General features: G+C 40.5%; 3 protein-coding genes across 3 annotated transcripts in view; 2 read left to right on the plus strand and 1 right to left on the minus strand.

The window, feature by feature from the left end:
- Positions 1-5,255: 5,255 nt before the first annotated feature.
- dnajc30b (DnaJ (Hsp40) homolog, subfamily C, member 30b) lies at positions 5,256-6,407 on the minus strand (the record flags this gene model as incomplete). The annotated part of the gene is made up of 1 exon (XM_083914224.1): positions 5,256-6,407. One exon carries the CDS (start codon positions 6,405-6,407, stop codon positions 5,256-5,258), a length of 1,152 nt encoding a protein of 383 aa, XP_083770350.1.
- Positions 6,408-8,690: 2,283 nt separating this feature from the next.
- bud23 (BUD23 rRNA methyltransferase and ribosome maturation factor) lies at positions 8,691-15,578 on the plus strand. Its single transcript, XM_083913354.1, has 12 exons — positions 8,691-8,837; positions 10,028-10,065; positions 10,558-10,653; positions 11,795-11,877; positions 12,918-13,014; positions 13,117-13,213; positions 13,328-13,378; positions 13,453-13,538; positions 13,768-13,813; positions 13,903-13,964; positions 14,447-14,536; positions 14,707-15,578. Exons 1-12 carry the CDS (start codon positions 8,793-8,795, stop codon positions 14,759-14,761), a joined length of 846 nt encoding a protein of 281 aa, XP_083769480.1. The 5' UTR covers positions 8,691-8,792; the 3' UTR covers positions 14,762-15,578.
- A 943-nt stretch (positions 15,579-16,521) lies between these two features.
- Positions 16,522-25,950, plus strand: part of stx1a (syntaxin 1A (brain)) — a 58,668-nt gene continuing 49,239 nt past the window's right edge. Inside the window, exon 1 of the mRNA XM_083914363.1 lies at positions 16,522-16,623. Within this exon, the coding sequence (XP_083770489.1) occupies positions 16,594-16,623 (30 nt within the window). The 5' untranslated portion in view covers positions 16,522-16,593. The remainder of the gene's footprint in view (positions 16,624-25,950) is intronic.

A 25,950-nucleotide genomic window follows, 5' to 3' on the forward strand; every position in this document is an offset into this window, starting at 1 on the left:
GTGAGATCACGGCGAGCAGTTTGTCCGCGCTGATAAATCCCTCAAGCTCTGCAGCGTCTTCAAACTCAATTGTCAAGAATGCCAGTGAAACAGAGAAACAGAAGGCCGCAGGAAGACACAGAGATGTGAGATGGAGCAGCAAAGATGACCGTAGGCTGAGAAAGCAAGAGGAAGTCATCCAGTGGAGGAGTCATATGGCTTTGATTCATTTCTTCTGACCACTTCCTGTTCACTATTAGCCAAAGTTCCCTGGGAGCAGAGTCTGTGTCACCACCCTGCTGAAAAATTGAGAGTTTGCAATGACCCTTAGGAAACAGTCCCTCCCCTCAGAGCTCCTCTGAGCTCCCAAGAGCATCCCATTAATGTTTGTAAAGCTGCTTTGAGTCTGTCCCGGATATCCTCACTGTCCCTGCAGGGCTTCCCTACAAAGTCCTGTGCTCTGGGTCTCTGCTCAACTCTTAACATCAGTACCGCAGTCATGGGTGTTTTAGTATTAGCTCAGAGATGTTTTTTCTTAACCGTGTACAGCCTAAAGGGTCTTAGTGCCTGACGATTACCTTGGACTTGAATTGACTGTTGCCCAACGTGACGAGGAGTATGGTATTGACATCCCACATAATCACAAAAGCCCAAAAATGTAATGCAGGTAATCACTTTACCTTCAGTTTCTGCTTAAAACATACTGAACATGCATATCTCTGCATACTTAAATGGTTTTGTTCTCAGATTCATTGATGGCTGCAACAAGAACAACAAGAACACACACACACACACACACACACACACACACACACACACACACACACACACACACACACACACACACACACACACACACACACACACACACACACACACACACACACACACACACACACACACACACACACACACACACACATACACACATACACACACACACACACACACACACAGGTGGTCAATTGTTGTGTTACAAATCAGTTTATAAATGTCGAAATGGAAGATGAAAGACACAAGTTCAGTCTGTATGAATATGGCAGGGTGGCTCCCATTTTGCTGTCATACCAGGTGATTTCTATGAGTGTGTGGTGGTGTATTAGAGTCCAAATATTTTTCAATGATCAGTGTGCTACAGTAGTGTTTCTAAAACATGGTTTTCGAGGTCCCTCCGTCTGTGCTGGTTCTGTATTCAAGCTTATCATATCAATAACCTGTAGATTAGATATGCTGTTAATATAGGAGTTCACTTTGAAGTAATGCCTCAAAGATATACTATATATATATTATACCAAATCCAGCATTAAGGCTATAGGAGGGACTGGGGACGTTTATTTGTTGTTGTTTTTTTGAAAGGTGGCAGTATTGTGTACTGTTTGTGCGGCCTGGTGTGGACTGGAACGGTACAGGCAGTAAGGTAAAGGTAGATGGCCGTGCTTGAATGGGAAGATGTGACATTGCTGCTTTACTTTATACGGACTGAGTACTGAGCTTTTAAAGTTCATAACTCAAAAGAAAATCTAAATGTCACACCACAAAATACTCACGTTATAGTCAAATATCAGTTAAAATACCCTCTTAAAGGAGCAGTGTGTAGGATTTAGGGGGCTCTATTGGCAGAAACTGAATACAATTTTCATAATTGTGTTTTTGTATAAGCACCTTAATCTAAGAATCGTTGTGTTTTCGTTATCTTAGAATGAGCCCTTCATATCTACATAGGAAGTAGATCCTCTTCTAAAGAGTCGTCCAAGTTGCGCCGCCATGTTTCTACAGTAGCCCAGAACGGACGAAACAAACCCTGGCTCTACGGAGGGCCTTTCAAGATTTTACGTCACCTGAAGGCACCGTAGGTTCTGGTACACGCTTGGAAACGGAAAGGTAACAAAGGAGTATTCAGCTGGCTGTGAATTGCAACCTCACCGCTAGATGCCACTAAATCCTACACACTGCTCCTTGAAAGGAAAAGTTTGAAATTTTGGGAAATACACTGATTTGCTTCCTTTTCAGTTAAATAAGAAAATCTACACCACTCTAATGTCTGTAATGAATATGAAGCTATTCTGCTTAGTGGTTAGCTTATCTTACCATAAAGTCTGTCCCAAATGCATGGGAGACTGTCCTGGAAGGTGCCTGAAAAAGAAAAGCTCATGGAGGTGGCTGTGTGCTGCTCTTAAATGGAGCTGGTACATTCTTCCCACATAAAGTCACGCTGATGTATGTTCCAATGTTCATTTTTCTGATACGTTGTTTTGTTTTTTAATTGGGTGAAACATCATAATTGACAGCTGTGATAGATTTGTGATTGCTCGGGCAGGGTTTGGACGGGACTTTGATGACAGGGTTCAACTGCCTGACCCCTACTGCACAGACTGGCTTTCAAAATTTGAACACAGTGGCGCCCGTGTCTGGGCTATTTTAGCTTCACCTTTGTCCAGCGGGTGGAAGTGGAGATGCTTGTCATTTTTACACTTGAACATTTGTACAGATTAAACTAAATAAGATATGTAGGCTATGTGCTCATTAGCGAGGCCTTTAGGCAGATTCTTTTAAAATATCTTTATTTTCAGTTTATTTTGGACAAACACAAAAATAAACTGTTGTCATCAGTATTTTGATTAACAACCCACTTCCAATACTAACAGATTTTGTTACTTTTGGACAGAACCAGGCTAGCTGTTTCCTGTCTTTGTGCTAAGCTAATTTAGCCTGCTGCTAGTGGTAGCTTCACATTTACTGTAGCCACAGATATTAGAGTGTTATCAATCCTCTTATCCATCTCATAAGCGTACTTCCCAAAATGTCAAGCTTTTCTTTTAAACCATGTAAGACACCTGAAAATATGAACAGAGAATCAGAAACCTTTCAGTTGGAATATACATATCAAGAGTCGGCGTCTGTCTTTTCAAGCATGGCCATTTTGCTGCAAAGGTGTAATTTCAATTTTAGTGGAGAAAAAACTGACAGAGCAGTTCATGTGCCAATTTGAATCCTATTTTTGAAACATATTTATTCCTCAGCCACTGTAAATTACATTTTTCCTATTGAGTCTTATTTATGTACAATTGATTGACTCTTCTTGATGAAACATCCTCCATCTGTTGCAAGAGCCCATCTCACATATCACAGATAGCTCATGCCTCCCTTTTATTTTCTTAACACTTCTTAAAGCTAAATTTTCTGTTGTCTGACAGAGTTTTGAAGAGTCTGTGCAATTTTGTACAAAGTGATGTACTTGACATACTACTTTATATTTCTGTGAATAAAATATGAACAAACCATTGCACATTTTCTGCTGTTTTTCACTCATAAATGTCACAATCTGGGGGTTAAAGCCTGAAATGTGGAGATTAAAGGCTTAGAAAAGTCAAGAGTTAAAGTGTCACAAATATAATCAGATTAAGGAGGCTATTTAAAGTGATGGGGCATCGCTCTGTATAGATGAATGGTCTCACCTCTATTCATCGATTGATCTGTATTAAGAGAAGTGTGAAACGTGACGTCTTGTTTCACTTTGAGATAAAATAGAAGCCTTTGTTCTATAATTAGGCCCTGATGTGAACACACTTTGAGTTGTTACACATTCAGTGTCAGTTCATACGTCTTGATGGCAGCTAGTGACCCAGTTTCAAAGATCATAAAGTGTTCCAACTTGTTTTGAGAACTTTAAAGGCTGATAACTTTATCACAGACATTCACCAGGTTTGATGTTTCTAATATGAAGGCTGGCATCTTACACTGTCAACAACAGCAGCAGCTTTAAGCAGGCTGAGACCTTTGTAACATGAGTTAATATCATCCCACACAGTTTAAACTGACTGAGCCCCTGGGGCCTGCGGCTGTAACCCAGTGTTCATTTTGATGTTCCCAGACGCCCTCTAGAGGTCAGATCTTAAAGCATATGCAGAAAAGAAAATGGAATACTAAAGGCCATATTGCAACTTCATATTTACTATGATCATTGATAAATAAAACATTAAAACATATACATTTAAATCAAACTGTTTGATCAGATTTGCTTAATATAGTTTCGCTCACATTTTAACCATGTGGCATCTTGTAAGCACAGTACACACTAAAACACCTGGAAGAAGGTGTAAACGTGTAGTCATTTCCTGATATTCTTTAAATTGCACACATCAAAGTATTTGTTGTTACATTACAGATCTAATGTACAGTATAGAGTATTTCCTGTTGCAGTTCAGAGGTATCTATGAAAGAACAAATGGTCATGATGTCATTGGTGCCAAGCAGGAGTAACCTACATTTATTATTATTTAGTATTTGATTGTAATAAAGCGTAGTTTTTTTTTTATGAATAACTAACCGACTATCAAACTGTTGCTATTTAATACTATTTAGGAGTTCTTACATTAGCTAGCTCGATCAATAATAGGTCAGACCTGCTCCGTTTGGTCATGTGGGATGGCGTAGCAGCTATCTTGTACCTTGTTGCGGTGTTTGTGAATGACATCGACTGACAGGAAGTTAAAAAAGGACCTGTTGGATGTTGCCCAGCGATGGAATTCTATTGAAAAGGTCTTTGAGGCAAAGGCAGACGAGGTTGTGCGTTATTCAACAGGATTTATTTTAATTCTTCTTTCCTTCTTCAATTTGATGAAGAGAATTGAATTTGAGCTGCCAAAAAAAGGAGTTTGGCCTCAGACAACTAATAGACAGTAAATAAATGTTCACACAAAAACATTTTAAAACTGGTTCAACAAAGTTGGGTGGTTCAAAAACTAAAACCTGCGATGACACATCTACACCGGCTTCACGGGATAAGACTGTAATGACGTGACCTGGAACCAAGTTTATAATAAATCACGTGTTGTGTGAGATTTAATATCTTATCACCAAGACACTGAGTGCTCAGGAGATTCTTGAATGGGCTACATGTTGGAATGGTTGTAGGAATCCTCGTCCCAAATCCGGCTACGTGTTGTGTTGGCATTACTCTGTTTTGATCCTTTCTGGAGAAGTGTGCAGACACGAAGACATGAAGAAAATGAACATGTTGCTGTTTTGATACAATCAGCTTGTGAAGGAACACAATCTAGGAATAACAAACCTATCTATGGCCCATTAACAAATGAGAAAACCCGGTGATTTGTCTTTTGATTACGCTTACAACGCGCTAAAATTGACCATCTTTAACTGTCAGATACTGTGCAACACTGTGCAAAACAGTCTGAGGTAGCTCCCTCCCCCTACTTCTCCACCCCCGAGTGTCATAACATGCAACCCCAAGACCATGCCAGGCTGCTGCTTCTATTTCAGGGCTTGCTGAGAGTGAAGCAAATTAAGCCCACCATGGTCAGCAGCATCAACACACTCATCTCAATCATTTTCCCCTGGTTCCACTTCCTAAAAGCCTCCTTCTGCAGCTGCTGCATGTGCTCCTTCCTGGCTCTGAGGTCCCTCTCCCTCTGTAGTTGCTCCCCGTAGTGAGCCTTATAAAAAGCATCAAAATCAAACATGGTCTTCCCCCCATGTTGGGAGAACCTCCTGGCTCTGTGTTGTTGATACTGCTGCTGCTGCTGCTGCGAAGAGCCCGTGGATCTGCCCGTGGACTCTTTCGAGGACGGTCTCCCTGCACTTTGGATGTCTGATCTGCTCAGAATACCACGGTCGTACTTCTTCCTCAGGCTGATGCTGCCCAGCACCGTGTAGGCCTCGCTGATCTCTGAGAAGCACTTGGCGGCCTCCTCCTTGTTCCCCTGGTTCTTGTCGGGGTGAAAGATGAAGGACTGTTTGTAGTAGGCTGTCTTGATCTGGGACTGTGTGGCTGTGGGGGACACTCTGAGGATGTCGTAATAGTACGTCCTGCTCCTGTACAGCGGAGGAACATCTTTGGAGCTGCTGCCACTCCTCCAGCTGTAGCTTCTAGTACTCAGTGCTTGCAGGGTACCAGGATGCAGACGCCTCAACTTCTCTGACCCCTGCTCTGCCAGAGTGAGGAGGACAGTGCAGAAAGCTCGCAGCTGTTGAGGGGACCTGAAGGTGTCAGGGTGGATGAAAACACCTCCTCTGGTCCAGGATGTCATCCTGCCACACAGCAGCTTCTCCTGGAGGAGAGGCTGCAGTCTCGCTGGGAGGTAGAGGGTTTCTATGGGAGTTTGCAGGCTCTCTCTGATAAATCGAGATGAATACAAAGATGTTGCACAGCGCAAAATCCCATGTTCCCGTTGACTTTCACATGTTCTAACTCTGGAAGGTTTCTGTGATTTGCGCTGCTGTGCTCTGCTTCCTGACTCAACTTCACGTTGATCCCGCGTTGAATCCTCTTTTAACCGCCTGTCACTGAAGGTGCAGTTTACCAGCAGAGATCCGGGACTTCCTCCGGTGCACACCGGTCGACTCTGGCTGTTTCTGAGGGCGGACAGCCGGTAAGCTCCGCTCCCCAGTCTCTGACCGACCTCTGCCATTTTACCGACCACGGAGCGGCGAGCATACCGGAAAACGGACGCAGCATCCGAATACGTCACACAAAGAGGAACCAATAAGAGCCAATGTTTACAGGAAGTAGTTATCATACCCGACCAATCATGTTTGGGGATGGGGACCTGAAGCAAAACATAAAGAGTTATGTATTTCTCGGATAAGGTAACAACACACCTCGAAGCTCGGCTTTCCCTGTTAAAATGAACAGGCTGTAGTTATACTAAATTGTTTTTGACAAGTAAGGGTTGCGAAACTCTTTATATACCTTTTCTGAAACAGTTTCTTTTAATTTAATGTAATCCAACCCTTTGGGAAAGATTATATCGTGGTGGTTGGCCTTTATTGCTTTTGTTTAGTTTTGTTTTTGTAATGCAGAACAAAGCATTTTAGTAGTTTTATTTTTACATTCAAAAATGCAGATGTGAGAGGGTACCCACGTGTTTTCACCGTTACTTCACTTAGCAGTAGCATATATATTATGTGATACCCTCTGTTTGTGTTATATTAGCATTTTCATTGATTTAATCATTTATTTTTCCTGTATGTATTTTATATTCAAGTCCCCATACGGACCAAGAGAGGAGGGTGGACTATGGCTGGAGAGGTGCCATTTCACCCCCCGGGCACTGCCTAGGGATCCTTGAGCAAGGCATTGCACCCCCAAAACTGCTCTGGTCGCTTCTCACGTGGCAGCCCTCTCACTCTGACATCTCTCCATTAATGCATGTGTATAGGACCTGTTTGTGCATGTGTGTGTATTTGAGGCCTGTGTGTGGCATGCTTTCTTTCCTTCATTTCTTTCTTATAAATTCCTGTTTGTATTATTTCCAAAGTTCTAAAAACAGATATAATATTGTTTTTGTTTCAAGATTCCCGATATCTGTAGCCTTTTGCACAGTTACAGTTCAATTCAATTCACTTTTATTTACAGTGCCAAATCATAACAAAAGTTATCTCAGGACACTTTACATTAGAAGTAGGTAAAGACCACACTCTATGACTTATTTATGATTTACAAAGACCCAACAATTCCCCCGTTGAGTGCACAGTGGCAACGTAAACCTTCCTTGTAACAGGCAGGAACGAACAGACCCAGCTCTATGGAGAACGGACATCTTGACCGGTTGGGGAGGAAGAAAAGGAGAGAGAAAGAGAAAAGACAGACCCAGAGATGCAAGCAACCACAAAAGTAACAGTAACAATGATAATTTCTATAGTAATGTGAAAATGAATTATATGTTGGTTAATATAGTGGAATAGTAGAAAGCATAGCTAAGGTGATAGAATATGACAATGATAATAATTATGGTGGTAAATATGATCATTGATGAGTAGTGGTAATAAAAGCTGTGATACAATTAGATATATTACTGATGATGTTTTTATGGCTGCACATTTTTAAGACTAATAGATAGATAGAAAGATAGATAGTTAGAAAGATAGATAGATAGATAGATAGATAGATAGATAGATAGATAGATAGATAGATAGATAGATGGATAGCTATATAATTACTTTATTCATCCCCGGTAATTTATTTTGTTGCAGCAATCTGGTATAACTGAATATGATACAATAAAATAGAATAAAAATAAGATAAAATAAAAATATCATATCTGGGTATAAGAAATAATTAGAAACACAGAACGGAACATGGGCACTTAGACATAAGCACCAGATAGAGCAAGATAAATGAAGTATGGTGAAGTGGAAGGCTAATGGTAAAAATAAAATACTAATGTATATGTACATGCAATGTATGATATAATATATTATATGTATGGGATATGTAGTATGGGTATATATGTATGTATGTATGTATGTGTGTGTATATATATATGTAATGATATCTCGTGAAATATTAGTATTAGTAATAATAGCAGCAGAAGCATCATGCAGGACCACGGCAGCAGAGACCTGGTACACTGGAATCATTGTGCGTATATAAAAGACAAAGAAAGGTAACTATATACAAAAAAAAAAATCCAAATTTCATTTTAAATAAAAAAACACCCTATGAATTATTTGTATTAGTTTTTCCAATTTGTATTTGTTGATAATAAAATAATAAAACAAGTCTATGAAGAAGAGATATGTGGTCCGGCATTAAAATAACCCATTTAATGTAATAAACATCTACCCGGGTGGGTGCACACAGCAGGTGGCGACACACGCATCTGTTTTGCGTGGGTCGCTTTTATTGAAGCCAACGAAGAAGTGCTTCTTACGTCGCTTGCGTGCGACGTCATCGTTCCTCACGTGTGGACCGTCGGGCTATCACAACATTTAGCTTCTTTAAGGAGCTGATTTTAACGTTAATTCACTCTTCGTCCTGGGATACCGACACACACACAGACACGAGGACAACCATGAGCTCCTGTCGACGGCCTGAACACTCAGCTCCTCCAGATGTGGTCGGTGACGCGTTTTATTGTAGTTTGTATTGTAGTTTGTAGTTCTGCTCGGCTAACGCTGTTCCTGACTACACCAGCATTATAACAACTAAATAATCATATCAGCTCTAGTTTGTTACTTTGTGTCTCTTGTATTGAAGTCTTTTGTAATGATAGTACACGAGAGACGAACTGTAGCTACAGTGGAGTCAGTTTACAACAACAATTAATAATAATTATGCACTTAATTTATATAACACCTCTCAAAACACAGTTACAATGTGCAAAAACATTAAAGTGAAATAAACTAAAATAACTTAATCCATCACTCAAGTGCAATAATTGAATCTTACGGCTAATTTCTGCCATATTCAGTCGTATATATTTTATACATCTCTACACTTATCTGATTTCATTTTCCGTGAATTTTGTTTTACTTGTCTTCTTATCTCTACTTTATACAGTTTATTGTTCAATGTCTATTGTTCACATTCTATATTTAACTAAGAGTTTATTGTTTGCTGTTTATTGTTTTACTTTCTATATTTATTTAGCTAAGAGTTTATTGTTTATCTTATACTATCTTTTACCTCCTTATTTTCTACACAAGTATTTGGTAAGCTGCTGGAAATTAAGCCTGTGAATGTTCTCATTTGTCCAGGTCTTTGTTATCTCCAAAGCAACTTCAGTCAAAAACAACTGGACTTGGTTATTTGTCTAGGAAGACGTTTCACCTCTCATCCAAGAGGCTTCACCAGTTCATGTACGCATCTGACCAGGCTGGGACTGGTCCAACTAACTGGTGTGGAAATCCAGGTATTTAACCTCTCACAAGGCCGATGATGTCACTGAGACCATTTGTGCTCCAAGCCTTGTGAGAGGTTAAATATCAGGATCTCCACACCAGTTAGTTGGACCAGTCCCAGCCTGGTCAGTTGCGCACATGAACTGAAATTGCTTTGGGGATAGTGCTGAAAATTCAATTTCCTTGCGGTAGTCATCCCAATGGGATCAATAAAGAGAAGTCTAAGTCTAAAAGCAGAAATAAGACACAACCTAAAACAGAATAAAACAAGCTTAAGTGTCATACGAAATCAACAATATTGCAGAAAGGGTTTTTTAATTTAAAGTGGGGTTTTAAAAGTTGTAAATGTTGTGAACTCTTTTATTGAAGTGTTAATGCATCAATCTGATTTACTCTAATCCTGCAGTTCTACAATGAAGACGAGGCAAAGAAATACTCTCAGAAGTGAGTCTGGTTTGTGTGTGTGTGTGCGTGTGTGTGTGCATGCATGCGTGCGCAACTTCAATCTACTTTACTGTGTCAACAAATGTGCTTTCTCTACTATAATGAACGTCTCCAGTTTTATGTTGTGAATTGAGTGATTGAAAACGACACACACTGTTATCTACTGATACATTTAAGCGATGCACCCACTCAACTCATTTGGATTGAACATGAAATGAAGGCACTCAAAGTTAGTCAGTAAGTCTCATTTTCAGGTACATCAGCTCAGTTTCCAGTTTAAGGAGAGATTTCTCTGTGGTCATAGTGTGAATAGATTAATCTTACTCCTCAGTGTCATCGGTCTGTTACTTCACTTGCTTGGCTGAAAATCTACTAAATCCAACATCAGATCAGATGGCACTTAAAAAGTTGAGTTTGTTTCTTTAAGAATGTCTTTTCTTTTGCCAGAAGTCACATATTAAACTGAAATCTGTGTGTTTTGTTGCTTCACAGCTCTCGAATGATTGAGATCCAGACCCAGATGTCAGAGAGAGCCGTCGAGCTTTTAAACCTGCCAGAGGGACAACCATGCTTCCTGTTAGATGTGGGGTGAGGGAGTGACACTGACTGTGTTATATATAAATATTTATTATATTAATATTTGTTAAACTTATCATAAATAAGGTCATGGCTGGACTTGTGGTCGACTGATATTGTTTTTTTAATGGCTGATGCTGATAATTAGAGAGCATGATACATTTTGTTTATATTGGATAAACTACAACAATTTAATAAAAGGAAGAAATGAGCGACAATCTTGCTGAACTTAAATGTGCACTGTCATTGTCTGCATTGTTTGTGTTTAATCTGTGTTTAGTTACAGGCTATAACTTGCAACATAGTTCTGAAAAATTGGACAAACTTTGTTTTCAAAAGACTCTGTTGGACGGTTCCTAAAAGGCTTTCGCAGTGACTGTGACAGTTACTGTGACACAAACAGCCCAAATAACAAATCTGATAAATGTGTTATTCGTTGGGAGTAGAAGTGGAGACTGGGGACACCTTTTACAATAGATCTTCAAGCCCCCTAAGCTGGTTGAGCTGGTTGAAGGCTTGCCACTGTGAAGCTGACGTCTGCCTGTAGTGTGGCCACACTGACCCAAGGGAAGCGCTAACTTTGATGGCTGCAGCTATCGATTCTTCTTTTAAAGATTAAAAAAATAAATTCCTTAAAAATTATATTTTTGCGTTATCACTTACCATCACTAACAAATAATATATTATGTCTGGGGTAGGCCTATTTGGTGTGGTAATCTAACACAGGTGGGTGTGTTTGTTTGTGTGTGTCTGCGGTTGCCATAGCGACTGCAGATGTTGAAAACAAGATTGTTTTTTCTCAGGTAGGTAATGTTTTTTTAAGCAGTGTCATGAAAAACTAAACATAATGTTAGAGGCATTCACAAGGACAGCTACGCATTCTCTTCCTGTTTTTAACATCTGCAGTCACTACGGCAACCGCAGGCGCACTCAGTCGCCAGTTAACGGGTTGCTCGGTGAAGTGACGTCACTGTTACTTCACTCACCGCCATCGCGCTCGTGAAGTTTTTGAGAATCCTCTCATCTGAATGGCACCAGTGTGGCACATAAGACCTGTTTTTACATAACCTTTTGTAAGATCCAGAATAATCCAGACACCCTGTGGGTTTGTGATGTGAAGGACTCAGGTGACTGTCTGTACTCTGTCTCTCAGGTGTGGCTCTGGTCTCAGCGGAGACTACCTGTCTGAGGAGGGACACTACTGGGTTGGAGTCGACATCAGCACCGCCATGCTGGGTCAGTTGGACACCGTTACATTCAAACAAAGTAGCAAGATTTAGCTTCAGATCATCATCACAAAAGACCACGGCATTAACAGTGCTAAAACACATTTGATCACACTGAGACAGAATAAACAAAGTCAAATAAAAACACTCACTCCACAACAGTAAAATCCAATCAGGCGATCAAGCTGTTTTGACTTCACTTTTGGAGATATATAAATAAATATGCTTCTATCCTGTAGAAATTTCTCCAGCTTTTGGAGGATTAGTTTGGTGTACAGGCTGTTTCTTGGTCAATGCCTGTGATTTTTTTCCACTGTCCTAACAAGAACTGGATGACGTACCAGTATCATATCAATATTGCAATATTGGTTATGTTAATAATCTGGTATAGTTTAAATGTTTTCAAATGCCCTTTCCTGCTCTTTAAAAGTCATATTAGTTAAATGGGATAACATTCTGAAATGGTTAAACAGAGAAATGAACTGTTAGTGCTTCTATCTGCTTTAGTCCTTCATGTCAATACTGTAAAAACATTCATAGTTTTCCTAAAATATTGTGCTACAACTAGAAATCACCCCACGCTGCTCACGTTAACGAGCCAGGAGAGGAAACCGTATAATGAGGCAAATGTCTCGTGTATTAAACATAAAACTCCATTCACTTTCTTCTGTTATTATATTGGGTTGTTTATTCATTTGGAGAAAACACACTTACGTGCAGATCAGCGTCTGCTTCAATGCAAGTCCATCAAATATTTTTCACTCAATCAAGGTGGTATTTGTTTTGGTGGTGGTTGTTTCCAAAATAGAAGTTGTGTGTATATATATATATATATATATATATATACACACTGTATATACCAGGTACATAAAAAGAAATCAACTTTTTATACACTTTTACCAAAACGTGTCTTGTTTTCAGTTAAAAAAAACCCATTTATTTGCATAATTAACACGATTTAAATTAAATTGTAGATTTCTGTTTTATGAGTGATATTGAATGCGAATACTTTACTGAAACACTGATCAGCTCACATCTTCCCTGTGACAGATGTTGCACTGGACAGAGAAGTGGAGGGAGACCTTTTAGTGGGGGACATGGGCCAGGGGATGCCTTTCCGACCCGGCACCTTCGACGGCTGCATCAGGTGAAGAGCAAAGCGGTATTATGTTCAAAAATAACTAGGTATATGAATGCAATTTTGATCAATTTCTGTTTTTTATTTACCTTGTGTGTTTTTCCGTGTTAGTATCTCTGCCCTGCAGTGGCTCTGTAATGCCGACAAGAGGTCACATAGTCCTCCTAAGAGACTCTACACCTTCTTTAGTACCCTTTACTCTTCTCTGGTAAGGTTTTTTTTTTTTAATCTGTCGTCGACTTTGACACAAATTCAAACATCAGATACCTTATTTTTTACAATGAATACCCTTGCTAACTTCACCTTGCTCTTCGTCTTTCAGTCAAGAGGCTCACGTGCAGTTTTTCAGCTTTATCCCGAGAACTCAGAACAGGTGAAATAACGTTGTGGATGGAAAATATGATGATTTCTCCAAAATCCTTTGCTCACCTTCTTCCCTCTCTCAAGCTCGAGCTGATCACGACGCAGGCCATGAGGGCAGGCTTCGGAGGAGGCATGGTGGTGGATTACCCCAACAGCAGCAAGGCTAAAAAGTCAGTACCTAACCCAAGCTGGACTTTTATTTTGACATGCTAAGGTGTAGCAATTGATTCCTTCTTAATGGCCTGTGAAATTAGCAGCAGTGTAGTGGCAACACAAGGCTAATTAGAACACGATGACATTCATATTGACTCCTCACATCAGCCTTGTGATTAATTATCGCACATTAAAATGGTTGGCCCGATTTACTCCTCCACCCACACACATCTTGTTTGTTTCCAGGTTCTTCCTGTGTCTGTTTGCCGGAGTAACAGGAGTCCTTCCCAAAGTAAGAAACAAAAGGAGTTAGCGGAAATTGTGGATGTGTGCGTTTCATTTTGTAATAACCAGGTATTTATTTTTTTTGTTCTTTCTTAGGGATTGGGATTAGAAACTTCAGACAGAGCGGTTTCAACCCAGGTCCAGTATTCAGGACAAAGGTAAAGATATTCACAGCACGCCTTGTTTACAAGGTTGGAAATAGCAATTTATTTTATTCAGAAAATGCAATGTAATGAGATGCAGCCTGAGGACATATGAGCTTCAGATGAAAACTATTAAAAATATTTAGTTATAGTAGCAGCCCTACTTTACTCTGATCCTTTATTGATTTGCATTAAAACAGCCATTTAAAAACAGGTCTTGGCCTTGATAAGTGCAGGTTCAGTCATACCTGCTTTAATGAAGCAAAAAGACCAAGAGAAATTTTGCAAAGGGTTGTCGTACTGCCTGACTTAAACCCCTGTCAGGCAGCTTTTCCTCCCTTTTTACATATCGATGTTCAAGTCCCATTTTCTTGTTTACACAAAGAGACTGAATGTGTGAAACTTTTGCACCAGAGGCGAGGAGTTTTGTGGTTTGTCACTAAAGAGCAAGGTGCATTTTAGATAACCTAAAAGTCCGTCACTCTGTGTCTGTTAAGATGCCGGTTCAAAAACATGAAGGGGAAATCCGCGAAGAAGGGACGAGATTGGGTCTTTGAGAAGAAGGAGAGGAGGAGGAGGCAGGGACGGTATGTACAAAACTGTTTACGTATGTTTGTAAACTGTTTAACTCTTTAATGACTAATAATTAACAAAATAATTTATTATCTTGAATGAAATATTCATGCTTTAAATAATGTAATGTACTTCAGTTTAGGTTTATCTGAATCACCTGTGATTGTGTTTGTTGGTCCTGCAGGGAGGTTCGAGCAGACACAAAATACACCGGACGGCAGAGAAGACCTCATTTCTAACCAACTCATGCAGCTGTGCCTTCATTAGCTCCTGTCTGTACACACAATCACCCCTCGAACTGCAGTTCGTGTTTGGACTTAAATTTTCCAACTCTTTAATTCAAGTGGATTAGAGTGTTTGGCAATTTGTTTCTAACCAATTTTGGTGAGATTGCACTCTCCGGGTTCGTGTTGGCTGGGATATACACATATCTGTACCTCTATACTGTCAGCTGTGACTGAGACACAACAATGTCATAGAATCAGAACCAAATTTATAAATGATCAACTATCACATCTTCCATCTCTGGTCATCAGTTTATTAAAAATCTAACAAAAATAGTTGTTTGTATTATATTTACTCTTTATTTTTCCGGAATATGAAGAAATAGAACCAACGACCTCATGCATTTGTGAGGGTTGCACTGTCTCACACTCTTATGTTACAATATAACATGCTGTTGAAGAAATTTTGGTACAAAATAACTGACACGTACAGTGCAGAATTGTGTGAGAGTCCTGAACAAACTGACAGTTCACTGTATTACTGAACGTTAAAAAAGAGGGCAGTTGGTATCTAGAAAATTTACCATTGCTCACAAGAGGAAAATGGAACTAATTCAAATTGAAAATGACACATTTGGAAAATTACTTTTTGTATTTTTGATGGTCTATGTAGACTGTTATCTGTAGAAAAGTACATACAATACCTACTGTTTAACAATTTAGAAAGTGTGATTATGGTAATTATAATTGGTCTTTAGTAAGAAAACAATAGGGTAAACCAGGGTTTTGATGCCCCCTTAAGAACAATGTCTATTTTCTTTCAGAGGGGGCGTCTTCCCTGTTTGTTTCTTCAAAAACCCTTCTCTTACACTTCCACGTTACAAAGAAAGTAGCATATTGGTTATTTTTTTTCAAACTAATGGATCACCCACCATGTGAATCTCATGTTAATAAAAAGTTTGTATATGTAAGTTTGACCTTATAAAGACACACAGATGCTTCCTTTGTACTGTCACAATATTACATCAGTGTACCCCAAAATCCTTTCTTTTGTTTTCTCCCACCAGAAAAAAATGTTTTGATGCTTTTCAAAGATTAGTAAGGCCACTACCTTGAAAAGAGCTGAAATCAAGATTTCCTTCATACATCAGTCAGGAGGGTGAAACAAGCGGGGAGGGCCTATTACCCCGGTCTACCCTACGACATACGTTATTGGATGAGAAAAAAAAGAAAACTAAATTTATATTGCAGTTGTAAAAGCAAAAAAAAGGACATTTCTAAAACGCTCTTTTATGATATAAAAATTAAATTTCGGGGTATTTTGCTACTTTCATACCAGTGTGCATCCCGTGTATCCGACAGAGGTCGCTGTGCGCTTTGGCACAATGGGAGCCACCTGGGCGTTATCTGTGAACCTGCTCAATCGATAATCAAATCCAACACACACAAGCACACTCACCGAGCCAGCCTCCCTGAGCTGCCCACTTCCTGTCGACCTAGCCTCCAATCCGTCAGACTGACTTTAACAGAACAGAAAAGAAACTTGGAGATGGTTCATTTAAACAAAAAAGGCCAATTAGTGCGGATTGAGGAGGAAGTTGAAGGTGTGTAATGGGTTAACCGCGGAAGGCCTCGCCTCACCTTTACTGCGCGTCACCGGGCTCCGTAAAGTGGTCCCACCACCCAAATCAAAGGGGGGAAAATCACCGCCTCTCGCTGCCGTTAGACGCGCATCCTCGCCTCGTTTGGTCTCACATCACCCTGTCGGTCTCCGCCCCTCCGCTCCATCACCACACACATCCAGAAGACATCGGGGACTGAAGGAATAAGAGCGGTTTCCCGGAGCCATGAAGGACCGCATGCAAGAACTTAAACATGTAAGTTGTTTGGTTCTCCTAAATGCTCGGCATCAACCTGTTCTGTGAATCGATGCCTTTTAAAGATGCTTTTAGAGGATATAAAAGCAGCTTTAGACAGCACCCACATTGCCGGGTGCGCTGATGGAGCAACAGTTGTGACTCGAGGGTCTGATAGAGGCTGAAATATAGTGTTTTATAAAAGGCAACAGGCGCATATTGCTCCTAAGTATTGCTTTTGTTACTGAAAAATGATGAATTCGCGTTTCAAACAAAGTAAAAGTAAATTTCTCCTCATTCCCCAGGCGAAAAGCCACTTTGATCTGGCTCCTTGTATTTTTTAAAGCATACAGAGGCATTGCAGGGGACTCGAGGGAGTTTGTAGGATCATACGTTGTATGTAATGGCATTTCATGTCAATATGGTTATTGAATTAATGTACATTGTTCAATCTCTGTATGTTCTGCAGAATTTAATAGTTATTCTAAAATAGTTAAAAAATATGGATTTATATGTGTGTGGTTTGATCAATCTGGGCAATTATAAATATGTGATTTGAAATGGGAAATTGGTTCCAGCTCGCCCATCTCACGTAAATGACGCCGTCTGCACGGGAGGGAAAAAAAACCTTTAACCCACACTGAGCACAATATTTTGTCCCTTTCTATCAGCGTATTCCCATTGAGATTTAAAATCTCTTTTCCAAGGGAGTACTGGCCAAGACAGCAGCATAATCATACAAGTTTCACATTTAAAACCAAAACAACACACAACTAAACATGATACATCAACAAAATAAAACATTAAAAATAAATAATCAGATCACAGTCAGTGCTCAGAGACAGAACTTGTGCAAATTGTATTCAAAAAGTCCTTAATCCTGCTTTTGAATTGGTCCATGTTGATGAGGGATTCCAGTTTAAAATGATCCTGTAGTTTATTCAAAGATAAAGGTGCTAAATATTTAAAAGCACTTTCACCAAACACAGTGTTGGTTCGAGGAACATTGAATCTTAATGAGGCTGCCTGAGCGGATGGTGCAGGTTCTGGTGTTTCTAGGAGCCAGTAGAGGACACAGATAGGATGGAAGTTGATGTAAAATAGAGTAAATAGAGAATTAGTTTTTTATGGCACTCTATGGTTTTTAAAAGCCCAGATATTTATAGGTTGAGACTTTCTCAATCAGCTTATAATTGAGAGTAACAATCTGTAAGTTCTTTACATTTGTCTGACATACAACTGTCTTAAGTCTTGAGAAGCAGATCATTTTAGTTTTATCAACATTTAATACAAGTCTCAATCCACAAATAGGTTATTGAACTACATTAAAGGCAGATTGAAGGTCCATAATTGAACTTTATAAAGATGAGGCAGAGCTTTAAATAATGGTGTCATATGCATAATGGTGGAATTTTGCATTTGTGACATATGTGACATTGTGACTACACAAATTATTTACACAGATAGTAAATAAAATAGGTCCCAAAACGGACCCTTGGGGGACACCATTTTGTACAGTCATGATGTCAGAAAATAAACCATCAGCTTGGATACATTGTGCCCGAAAGCTCAAGTAATTTTCAAACCCTTTAACTGTTTTAGAGGCCATCCCTAAGTTAACAAGCTTCTGTAACAGAACAGAGTGGCCGACTGTGTCAAACGCTGTGGATAATATATATATATATATATATCATTTAAAACCTTCATTGAAGCAGTGACAGTAATGTGTTTTTTTCTAAAACCAGATTGTAAGTCATTTAAAATGCCATTACTCGATAAAACTCCTTTAATTGATTACTAATAAGTCCTCCCAAATACTTAGCAAGCACTGTGAGTTTAGATATAGGTCTGTAACTGTTAGGGTTTGTTGGATCACCACCAAGTATGCTGCATCACAGAATCATTTAAAAGGATCTAAGACTGGAGCAAACCAGTCCCAGTTTAGATCTCCCATGAAAACTAGCTCATTGTTTTTAACATTAGCTTAAGACTCTGATAATGAGTACAATGTATCTTTTGATGCTGATGGAGGTCTGTAACATCTGACTATTGTCATAGCACAACCTTCAGTAAATTCAACCTTTAACATGAGCAATTTATTTTGTTTAGGGACTGACTTTGAAATAAGAAGTAATGAATTCAATGTTTTCTTTGTATAAATCACCACTCCTCCACCTTTATAAACATGATTATCCAGAAAAGATTTACTCAACCATGTCTCTGAAACTATCCGTTTTAGAATAGCTTGGCTACTTAACATCAAAGCTAAACATCATATCTAGTCAAACCGCATCACGACATCGCTACAAATACAGTATGCTATTAAAATCAGCGAACATCAATGTAAAAGCTTAGGCTACGTTACCTTGTTTCAGTGACTGTTGGTCACTTTGTTCTCTCCCTCTTTCAATATATAATGATCCCAAACTTTAGATACTCTCTGTCGTTTACGGACATTCTGAGTCTGACTTTCCGCGAGTCTTCTCTGGCGCCAACTAAATTCAGAATGTATGACCGTGTATGACGCGCTGGAGGCTTCGAGGCAGATGTTTTGCCTCGAGGAATTTTCATAATCGAGTTAATCGAGTAACTCGATGAATCGTTGCAGCCCTAGTGTGTGTGCGCGCGCGCGTGCACAGTGATAGTAAAGTGGCCATTGTCAGATCTGGGTAATTGGCAGTTAAGCTGAGGAGAGGGGAAGAAAATTTACGACTCCTCAGTTTTCAGTGAAGATCTATCTATGAATTGGCCTCAAGGGAGACAACCCAGCCCTGCCAACTGTGTGTGTGTGAGAGAGAGGCGTTTCTCCAGCCCTCTGCTCTGCCTCCCCACAGTGATGGAAGCATGCAGTAGCAGAGAGCGAGAGGGACATAAAATAGACTTAATCTTCCTCAGCAGCTTCAGTGATAAACATATATTCAACCAAACTGTTAAGGACTGACAGAAATGTAACGTCAGCTGCTGATTCTATTTTTCTTGTATTATTTTAGATCATATCTTTCATGTCTGAGAAATGGCAGGTGGAGCGGCCCCATCCAGACCAATTTCAGGCAATTCAGACCAAATAAAATTGAAGTAAATTGCACGTCACAGACTGTTATTTCCCATCAGCGCTAGATTGATATTGTTTTACATTTGCAGCCTCAAGTAAATGCAGCTTTCTGAGTCTCATGCAGATGTCTCAGTGGGTCTGGACAGCACATTACAACAACACAGTGTCGGATACATGTGTGGTTGTATAAAACTGCTAAACTAGTTTGCAAGAGAATAGGACTGCAACTAATTATCATTTTCAATATTGATTAATTGGCCATTTTAGAAATTTTTTCAAGAAAATCTACAAATCCACAGGACAATTAGCAATTGTTCACATTTGAGAAGCTGGAACCAGACGAGTGTGTCCGATTTGCTTTAATAAATGATCAATTAATTTACTTTTTTTTTCAGCTCTACAAGGAAAAAAAACTTTTGAGCTCTAGCTTGGGAAAATATGTAACTTGTGCAAAAAGCCTGTGAATGTTTTCATTCGTTCAGGTCATCGTTATCCTCAAAGCAATTTCAGTCAAAAGCAACTGGAATGGTTATTTGTCTAGGAAGACGTTTAACCTCTCATCCAAGAGGCTTCATCAGTTCATGTACGCATCTGACCAGGCTGGGACCGGTCCAACTAACTGGTGTAAGATCCAGGTATTTAACCTCTCACAAGGCCGATGATGTCACTGAAATCTTGTGTGCTCCAAGTGCCAACGCCCGTCGTTAGAGTGGCAGTCGTTGGGGTCACAGGAGGCCATGTGTGAACAGTTGTTCTTTGAGGTTAGATTGTTGAATCTCCTAGGAAGGGATGAAAGGGCAGCATTGTAAATTGGAGATAAGTGGTGTCTCAGACCTCCTCCTCTGTTTAGCGATGGTTTCTCTACTTTTACATAGATGGCTTCTTTTACTCCTCTTTCAAACCATCTGTCCTCTCTGTCCAAGATTTGGACGTTGTTGTCATCAAAGGAGTGGGCTTCTCCTTGAGGTGTAAGTGGACAGCGGAGTCCAGGTCTGAGGAGTTAGCTCTCCTGTGTTGGGCCATGTGTTTATGCAGTGGTTGTTTTGTTTCTCCAATGTAAAGATCTTTGCATTCCTCGTTGCATTGGACAGCATAAACCAGATTGCTTTTGTGGTGGTGTGGTGTTCTGTCCTTGGGATGTACTAGTCTCTGTCTGTGTGTGTTATCGGGTTTGAAATACACAGGGATGCAGTGTTTGTTGAAGATCCTCCTGAGTTTCTCTGATACCCCAGCCACATACGGGATGACTATGTTGTTTCTCTTGTTTCTTGGGGTTACTCCTTTGAAGGAGTTCAAAGCCTTGTCCTCTACCTCCTCCGTGTACAGATTTGCCACAATAGGTGATACTGGTGAACCCATGGCACAGCTGTGTTTCTGTCTGTAAAAAATGCCATTAAACTGGAAATATTTGGTATTCAGGCACAAATCCAGAAGTTGGCAAATGTGGTCTGGTTTGAGATTTGTTTGGTTTTGTAAGGAATTGTCCTGTGTGAGTCGCTCTCTTACCGTGGCCAAGGCCTCCATGGTTTGAATACAGGTGAACAAGGAAGTCACGTCGTAGGACACCATGGTTTCATCTGGATCCATTTTTAGGTCTCGGACTTTGTTCACAAAGTCTATGGAGTTTTGGATGTGGCGTGGGGTGTTGCCCACCAGTGGTGCCAGAATATTGGCAACATGCTTGGCAATGTTATAAGTGACCGAGTTTATGCTGCTGACAATGGGCCTGAGCGGGGCCCCTTCTTTATGGATTTTTGGGAGTCGCTCAGGCCCCCTGATAACGTAGCTCACAGGCCCAAGGGGAAGAGGTGCCCTCAAAACTTGTGGCTACCCCAGCTGGACCTTTGTGAAAACGGCAGCTGCTTCCAGAAAGAAAACCATAGGGGATGAGAAAGAAAAAGATAACAAGAGAAACAACATAGTCATCCCGTATGTGGCTGGGGTATCTTATACTCTCTCTCGTATACTTTGTAATGTATCTATCTGACTGTGATGCACAAATTCAAGGTAGTTAGAAAATGGATTCCTTCAAGATGTGTTCTGGTTGAGCAAGGAAACACAAGTCCCCAAATATCTCCCAGCTTACTGTTAAAGTTCACATTTGATTTGCAACAGTGATATGGAAAATTCTACAACAAAACCGGAGAGCTCACCTATTAAATTAACTTTCCATCTCTCAGCAAGCTGCATTCAGTTATTACAGGTGGATAACTAGGGTTAGACTTTTTACATGTATTGTATGTTCATTTTTCAACAGGGAGCAAAGTGTCCCTCTTTTGGTTCTGTATCTTTTAATAACACCCTCTAGTTATATAGTATAGATGAGATAAAACTGACAGGAAGATGGGACTTGGAGAAATACACAATTACAAAACTGTCTGCTACTTCAGCACCAAGGATACATTTACCACTACACAGTGCACATAATGGGTAAAAATACTCCGATATTTACTTTCGCATTTGCAGTCTACAGACTTGTACCGGTAACACAGACTCACAAACGGTTCCATCATACTATATTGAGGTCTAGAGAGGTAGAGTTGGGTGTCATCTGCATAACAGTGAAAACTGATGTTGTACTTATGGAGGATATTGCAGAGGGGAAGAAGGTAAATGAAGGTAAATGATGAAAGTGACAGGGGAATGTAATCTATTTAGGAGGGTGTGGTGGCTGATGGTATCAAAGGCCGCACTCAGTTCGAGGTGGATGAGGATAGTGAGTAGACCAGAATCAGCTACCATGAGGAGGTCATTGGTGATTTTTACAAGTGCGGTTTCGGTACTGTGGAGGGGACGGAAACCAGACTGGAACTGTTCTTACGGGTTGTTAAGTGAGAGTGGAGTTGAGTAGGGACTATTTTCACAAGGATTTTGTAAATGAAGGGCATATTTGAAATAGCACAGAAATTATTGTAGTTAGCAGGATCTGCACTAGGTTTTTTCAGGATTGGGGTTATTGCAGCGGTTTTGAATGAGGTAGGAACAGTTCCAGTGGTGAGAGAGGAGTGGATCATGGCAGAAATGAGGGGGACCAGAGAGAGGAGGCAGGATTTAACCAGAACTGTGGGGAGGGTGTCCAGCTGACATGGGGTGGGCTTGGACTTATGGATGAGGTCGGAGATCTCTGAGAGGGTGGGAAGCTTGAAAGAGAAGAAGGGGTGGGCAGGTGGGTGGAGGTCAGAAATGACACTGGAGGAGTTAGAACCAAGATCCTGGTGGATTGTCTGGATTTTGGTGTTGAAGAAAGACATAAGAGCGTTACAGAAGGCAGTTGAGTACAAGTGGGGTGGTATAGAAATTGGGGATCGGGTGATATTGTTGAACAGTGAAAAGCTGCCTGCCTTTGGCTTTCATAAGCCGGAGTTCAGGTGTAAACCAGGGAGCAAGAGAGGGAAAAAGAGACAGATCTGGTTTTTAGTGGAGCGGGGAAGGACATCATGAAGTCCGGTGTTAAAGTATGAAACCAGCTGTTCAGGGGTCGATAAGTCTTCAATGTCCATGAAATTGTCAATACTAGAGGAGAGAGAGTCCGTGTTTATGTTCTAAATATTGAAAAAGGAGATGAGATGAGGGGACTTAGTGATGGAGAGAGTGAGGTCGACGTTGAATGAGAGGAGGAAGTGGTCGGTGATGGGGAGTTCAGCTGCTGCACAATCAATAGGGGTGACACCAGAGCAGCATATTAAATCCAGGATGTGTCCTTCGGGGTGTGTGGGAATATGGGTGTGCTGCTGAAATCCGGAGCTCTCAGGGCAGGATGCAAAGTCTCTGTTAAGAGGATGGTTTATATTGTCAATATGTATGTTAAAATCTCCCAGCAATATTGTGTTCGGTCAGAGAGTGGAAAGGTGTGTAAGAAAAGCAGCAAAGTCATTTAAAAACTCGCTTTCTGGTTTCGGGGGGCGGTAAACAGTTGCAATAGTTGAAGGAGTAGGTCCAGGCAGTTGGCACACAGTGGATTCGAAGGAGCTGAAGGCAGGGACAGATACCTCCGATTATCCAAACTAATGTTGTCATCAGCAGCAGCGGCTCAGACACGTCAGGGTGCCGATAGAAGTGGGTGGGCACATGGATCCCTAATGGGGTCCAACAAAGGATCCAATCGATGCACCCTTGTCCCCCCAAAGCTCCTCCCTTTCCTGTCCTTGGTTGCAAAACTTAAACATGGCAGCGCCCCGTGAACATAGAAAAAAGAAGATGGGGGGGGGGGGTCGCAAATCTATGAGTGACGTCCCCGTAGCTCCGTCCATTCATTATACAGTCTATGTCTAGTACTAAGGCAGACGCAGAGGTGGGATGACAGGTAGGGGAGTGCATTTTGATCATCTTGATAACAAGGTGGTACAGCAACCCCCCCCCCCCCCCCCCCCCTTATCATCCCTTAAATTGTCTAAGCCTCTCTTGACATGACTGTTGGATTTTGAGAAGAAATGCACCAATGCAACGTTTTGTCTTCTGATACTGATTGTGAATACCTCACCACTTCGACTTAATAGTGGTACACAATATAAGATACAATATCAGTACTGATCAGTAGATTTTTGCAACCCTATTTTTCTACATTTGCATTTGCTAAATGTGGATTTGTTGATGTCCTCTCAGTTGAATGTTATTTGTCCTCTAGTGTGAAAATATTTGTTTTGTGCTATAATTTGCTAATTGCTTAAATGGGTGGAATAATGTCACATCAAAAAACATATCACAAAGATGTCAAGTGTTAATTTTCACATTCACCCAAGAGAACTGAGCTTTACAGATTTGTTGCTTCTGTGTCTTCGTGTTTGTTTTGTGAGTCACACTGCTAGTTTACTCACCCATGTGCTTATGTGTCATTTTGGCAGGAAATTGAGTTTTGCTCATATTTGTGTGAGTGTACAGGTTCTGCTCCAACATTGTCCATATGCACATAAAGCTACTTTATGAGCTCAACGCCTGCCTATGACTCTGCTCTTTGCGCAGCTCATTAGCTTGCTGCCTAAAAACTGTCAGTCTAAATAACTTAAATGGTCATTCACTGTCACAGATTTAGTGACAGATGGTGCAGGAAAGATGGGTTTGTCAGTCGTCCTCAAACTCTGAAACCTAGAGGGGAAACATAATGATGAGGTTATTACAAATTTCACACAGCAGGCTCTCTTATCAATCAAATGTGATGCTTATCTCTTTCTTTTCCCGACATTTTATCAGTTCAGTCTTTATTTCCTTCTCGCCATTTGATTGCCAATATCTGCTTCTTTCCCCATCTCCATCTCTGTTTAATAATAACCCTCTCTTTTCTTTCATCATACGCTATTGGTGAGTTCCTCCATTATTGTTTTTGCTCTTTTCCTATCAGTGATTCATCAGATGGCTTCCTGTCCTCCCCTTTACTTTCCTTTTCCCCTTCTGTCCCCTCTTTGCAGCCTTGTTAGCCAGTGTTAGTATTGGGTTAAACAGCTGTGTGTGTGTGTGTGTGTGTGTGTGTGTGTGTGTGTGTGTGTGTGTGTGTGTGTCTGTGTGTGTGTGTGTGTGTGTGTGTGTGTGTGTGTGTGTGTGTGTGTGTGTGTGTGTGTGTGTGTGTGTGTGTGTGTGTGTGTGTGTGTGTGCGCGTGTGTGCGTGTGTGCGTTATGCACTGTCACTGCCTGTTTGGCATTAGAGTGACTCATTAACTAATAGGATGGATGTGGAGCACAACCTCAGACCCTCTGTGTGTCTTTTACTCTTGTTTCTTTTCATTACCCTTTCTCTTTTTTTCTCTGCTAACACTCCATATCACCTTTATTCCACTTATTCTGCATCCTCGCCTCTTTTTTTTCTTCTGTCCTTGACCCAATCTTGACACTTTGTCAGTGACACAAACAACAGTGTGGAAAAAGAGCCGCTTTGGTTGCTGTCAAATTGAACACTGAATGAGGGCAAATAAAACCTCTCGGATCAAAGCTTCTAGCCTCTGCAAATGGCTCGGAAACCAGCAGCTTTCTGTGGTGCTCCGCAGATGAGTCTTTATCCTTAAAATCTGTGGAAGAGAGAATAAATAAGCAGCAAAATGTGCTGCCTTCAACCTATACTGTCATTATTAACCATGAGAAAGACACAGGCATACATTATTCATCAACACATCGAGGCTGCATAATTACATTAATGAGCCATGAAATGAGTGTGACCGATCTGGCATTTCATCAGGGACTTGTCTGTCTTTGCAAATGAGGTGAAAATTGCAATGATATCCGATATCTGTCAGCTACTAATAGTTATTTTTGTGTGAAGGAATCATGCATTGGATCTTTGCCTACTACACTATCCTTATCCAGGATAC

This window comes from Echiichthys vipera (assembly GCF_963691815.1).
Source record: "Echiichthys vipera genome assembly, chromosome: 5".
Classification (NCBI taxonomy): domain Eukaryota; kingdom Metazoa; phylum Chordata; class Actinopteri; order Perciformes; family Trachinidae; genus Echiichthys; species Echiichthys vipera.

Coding starts and splice junctions, on each gene's coding strand:
- bud23 (XM_083913354.1), top strand. CDS start 8,793: ATGAGCTCCTGTCGACGGCCTGAACACTCAGCTCCTCCAGATGTG. Junction 10,066..10,557: donor GCAAAGAAATACTCTCAGAA/GTGAGTCTGGTT, acceptor GTTGCTTCACAG/CTCTCGAATGATTGAGATCC. Junction 13,015..13,116: donor ACCTTCGACGGCTGCATCAG/GTGAAGAGCAAA, acceptor TTTCCGTGTTAG/TATCTCTGCCCTGCAGTGGC.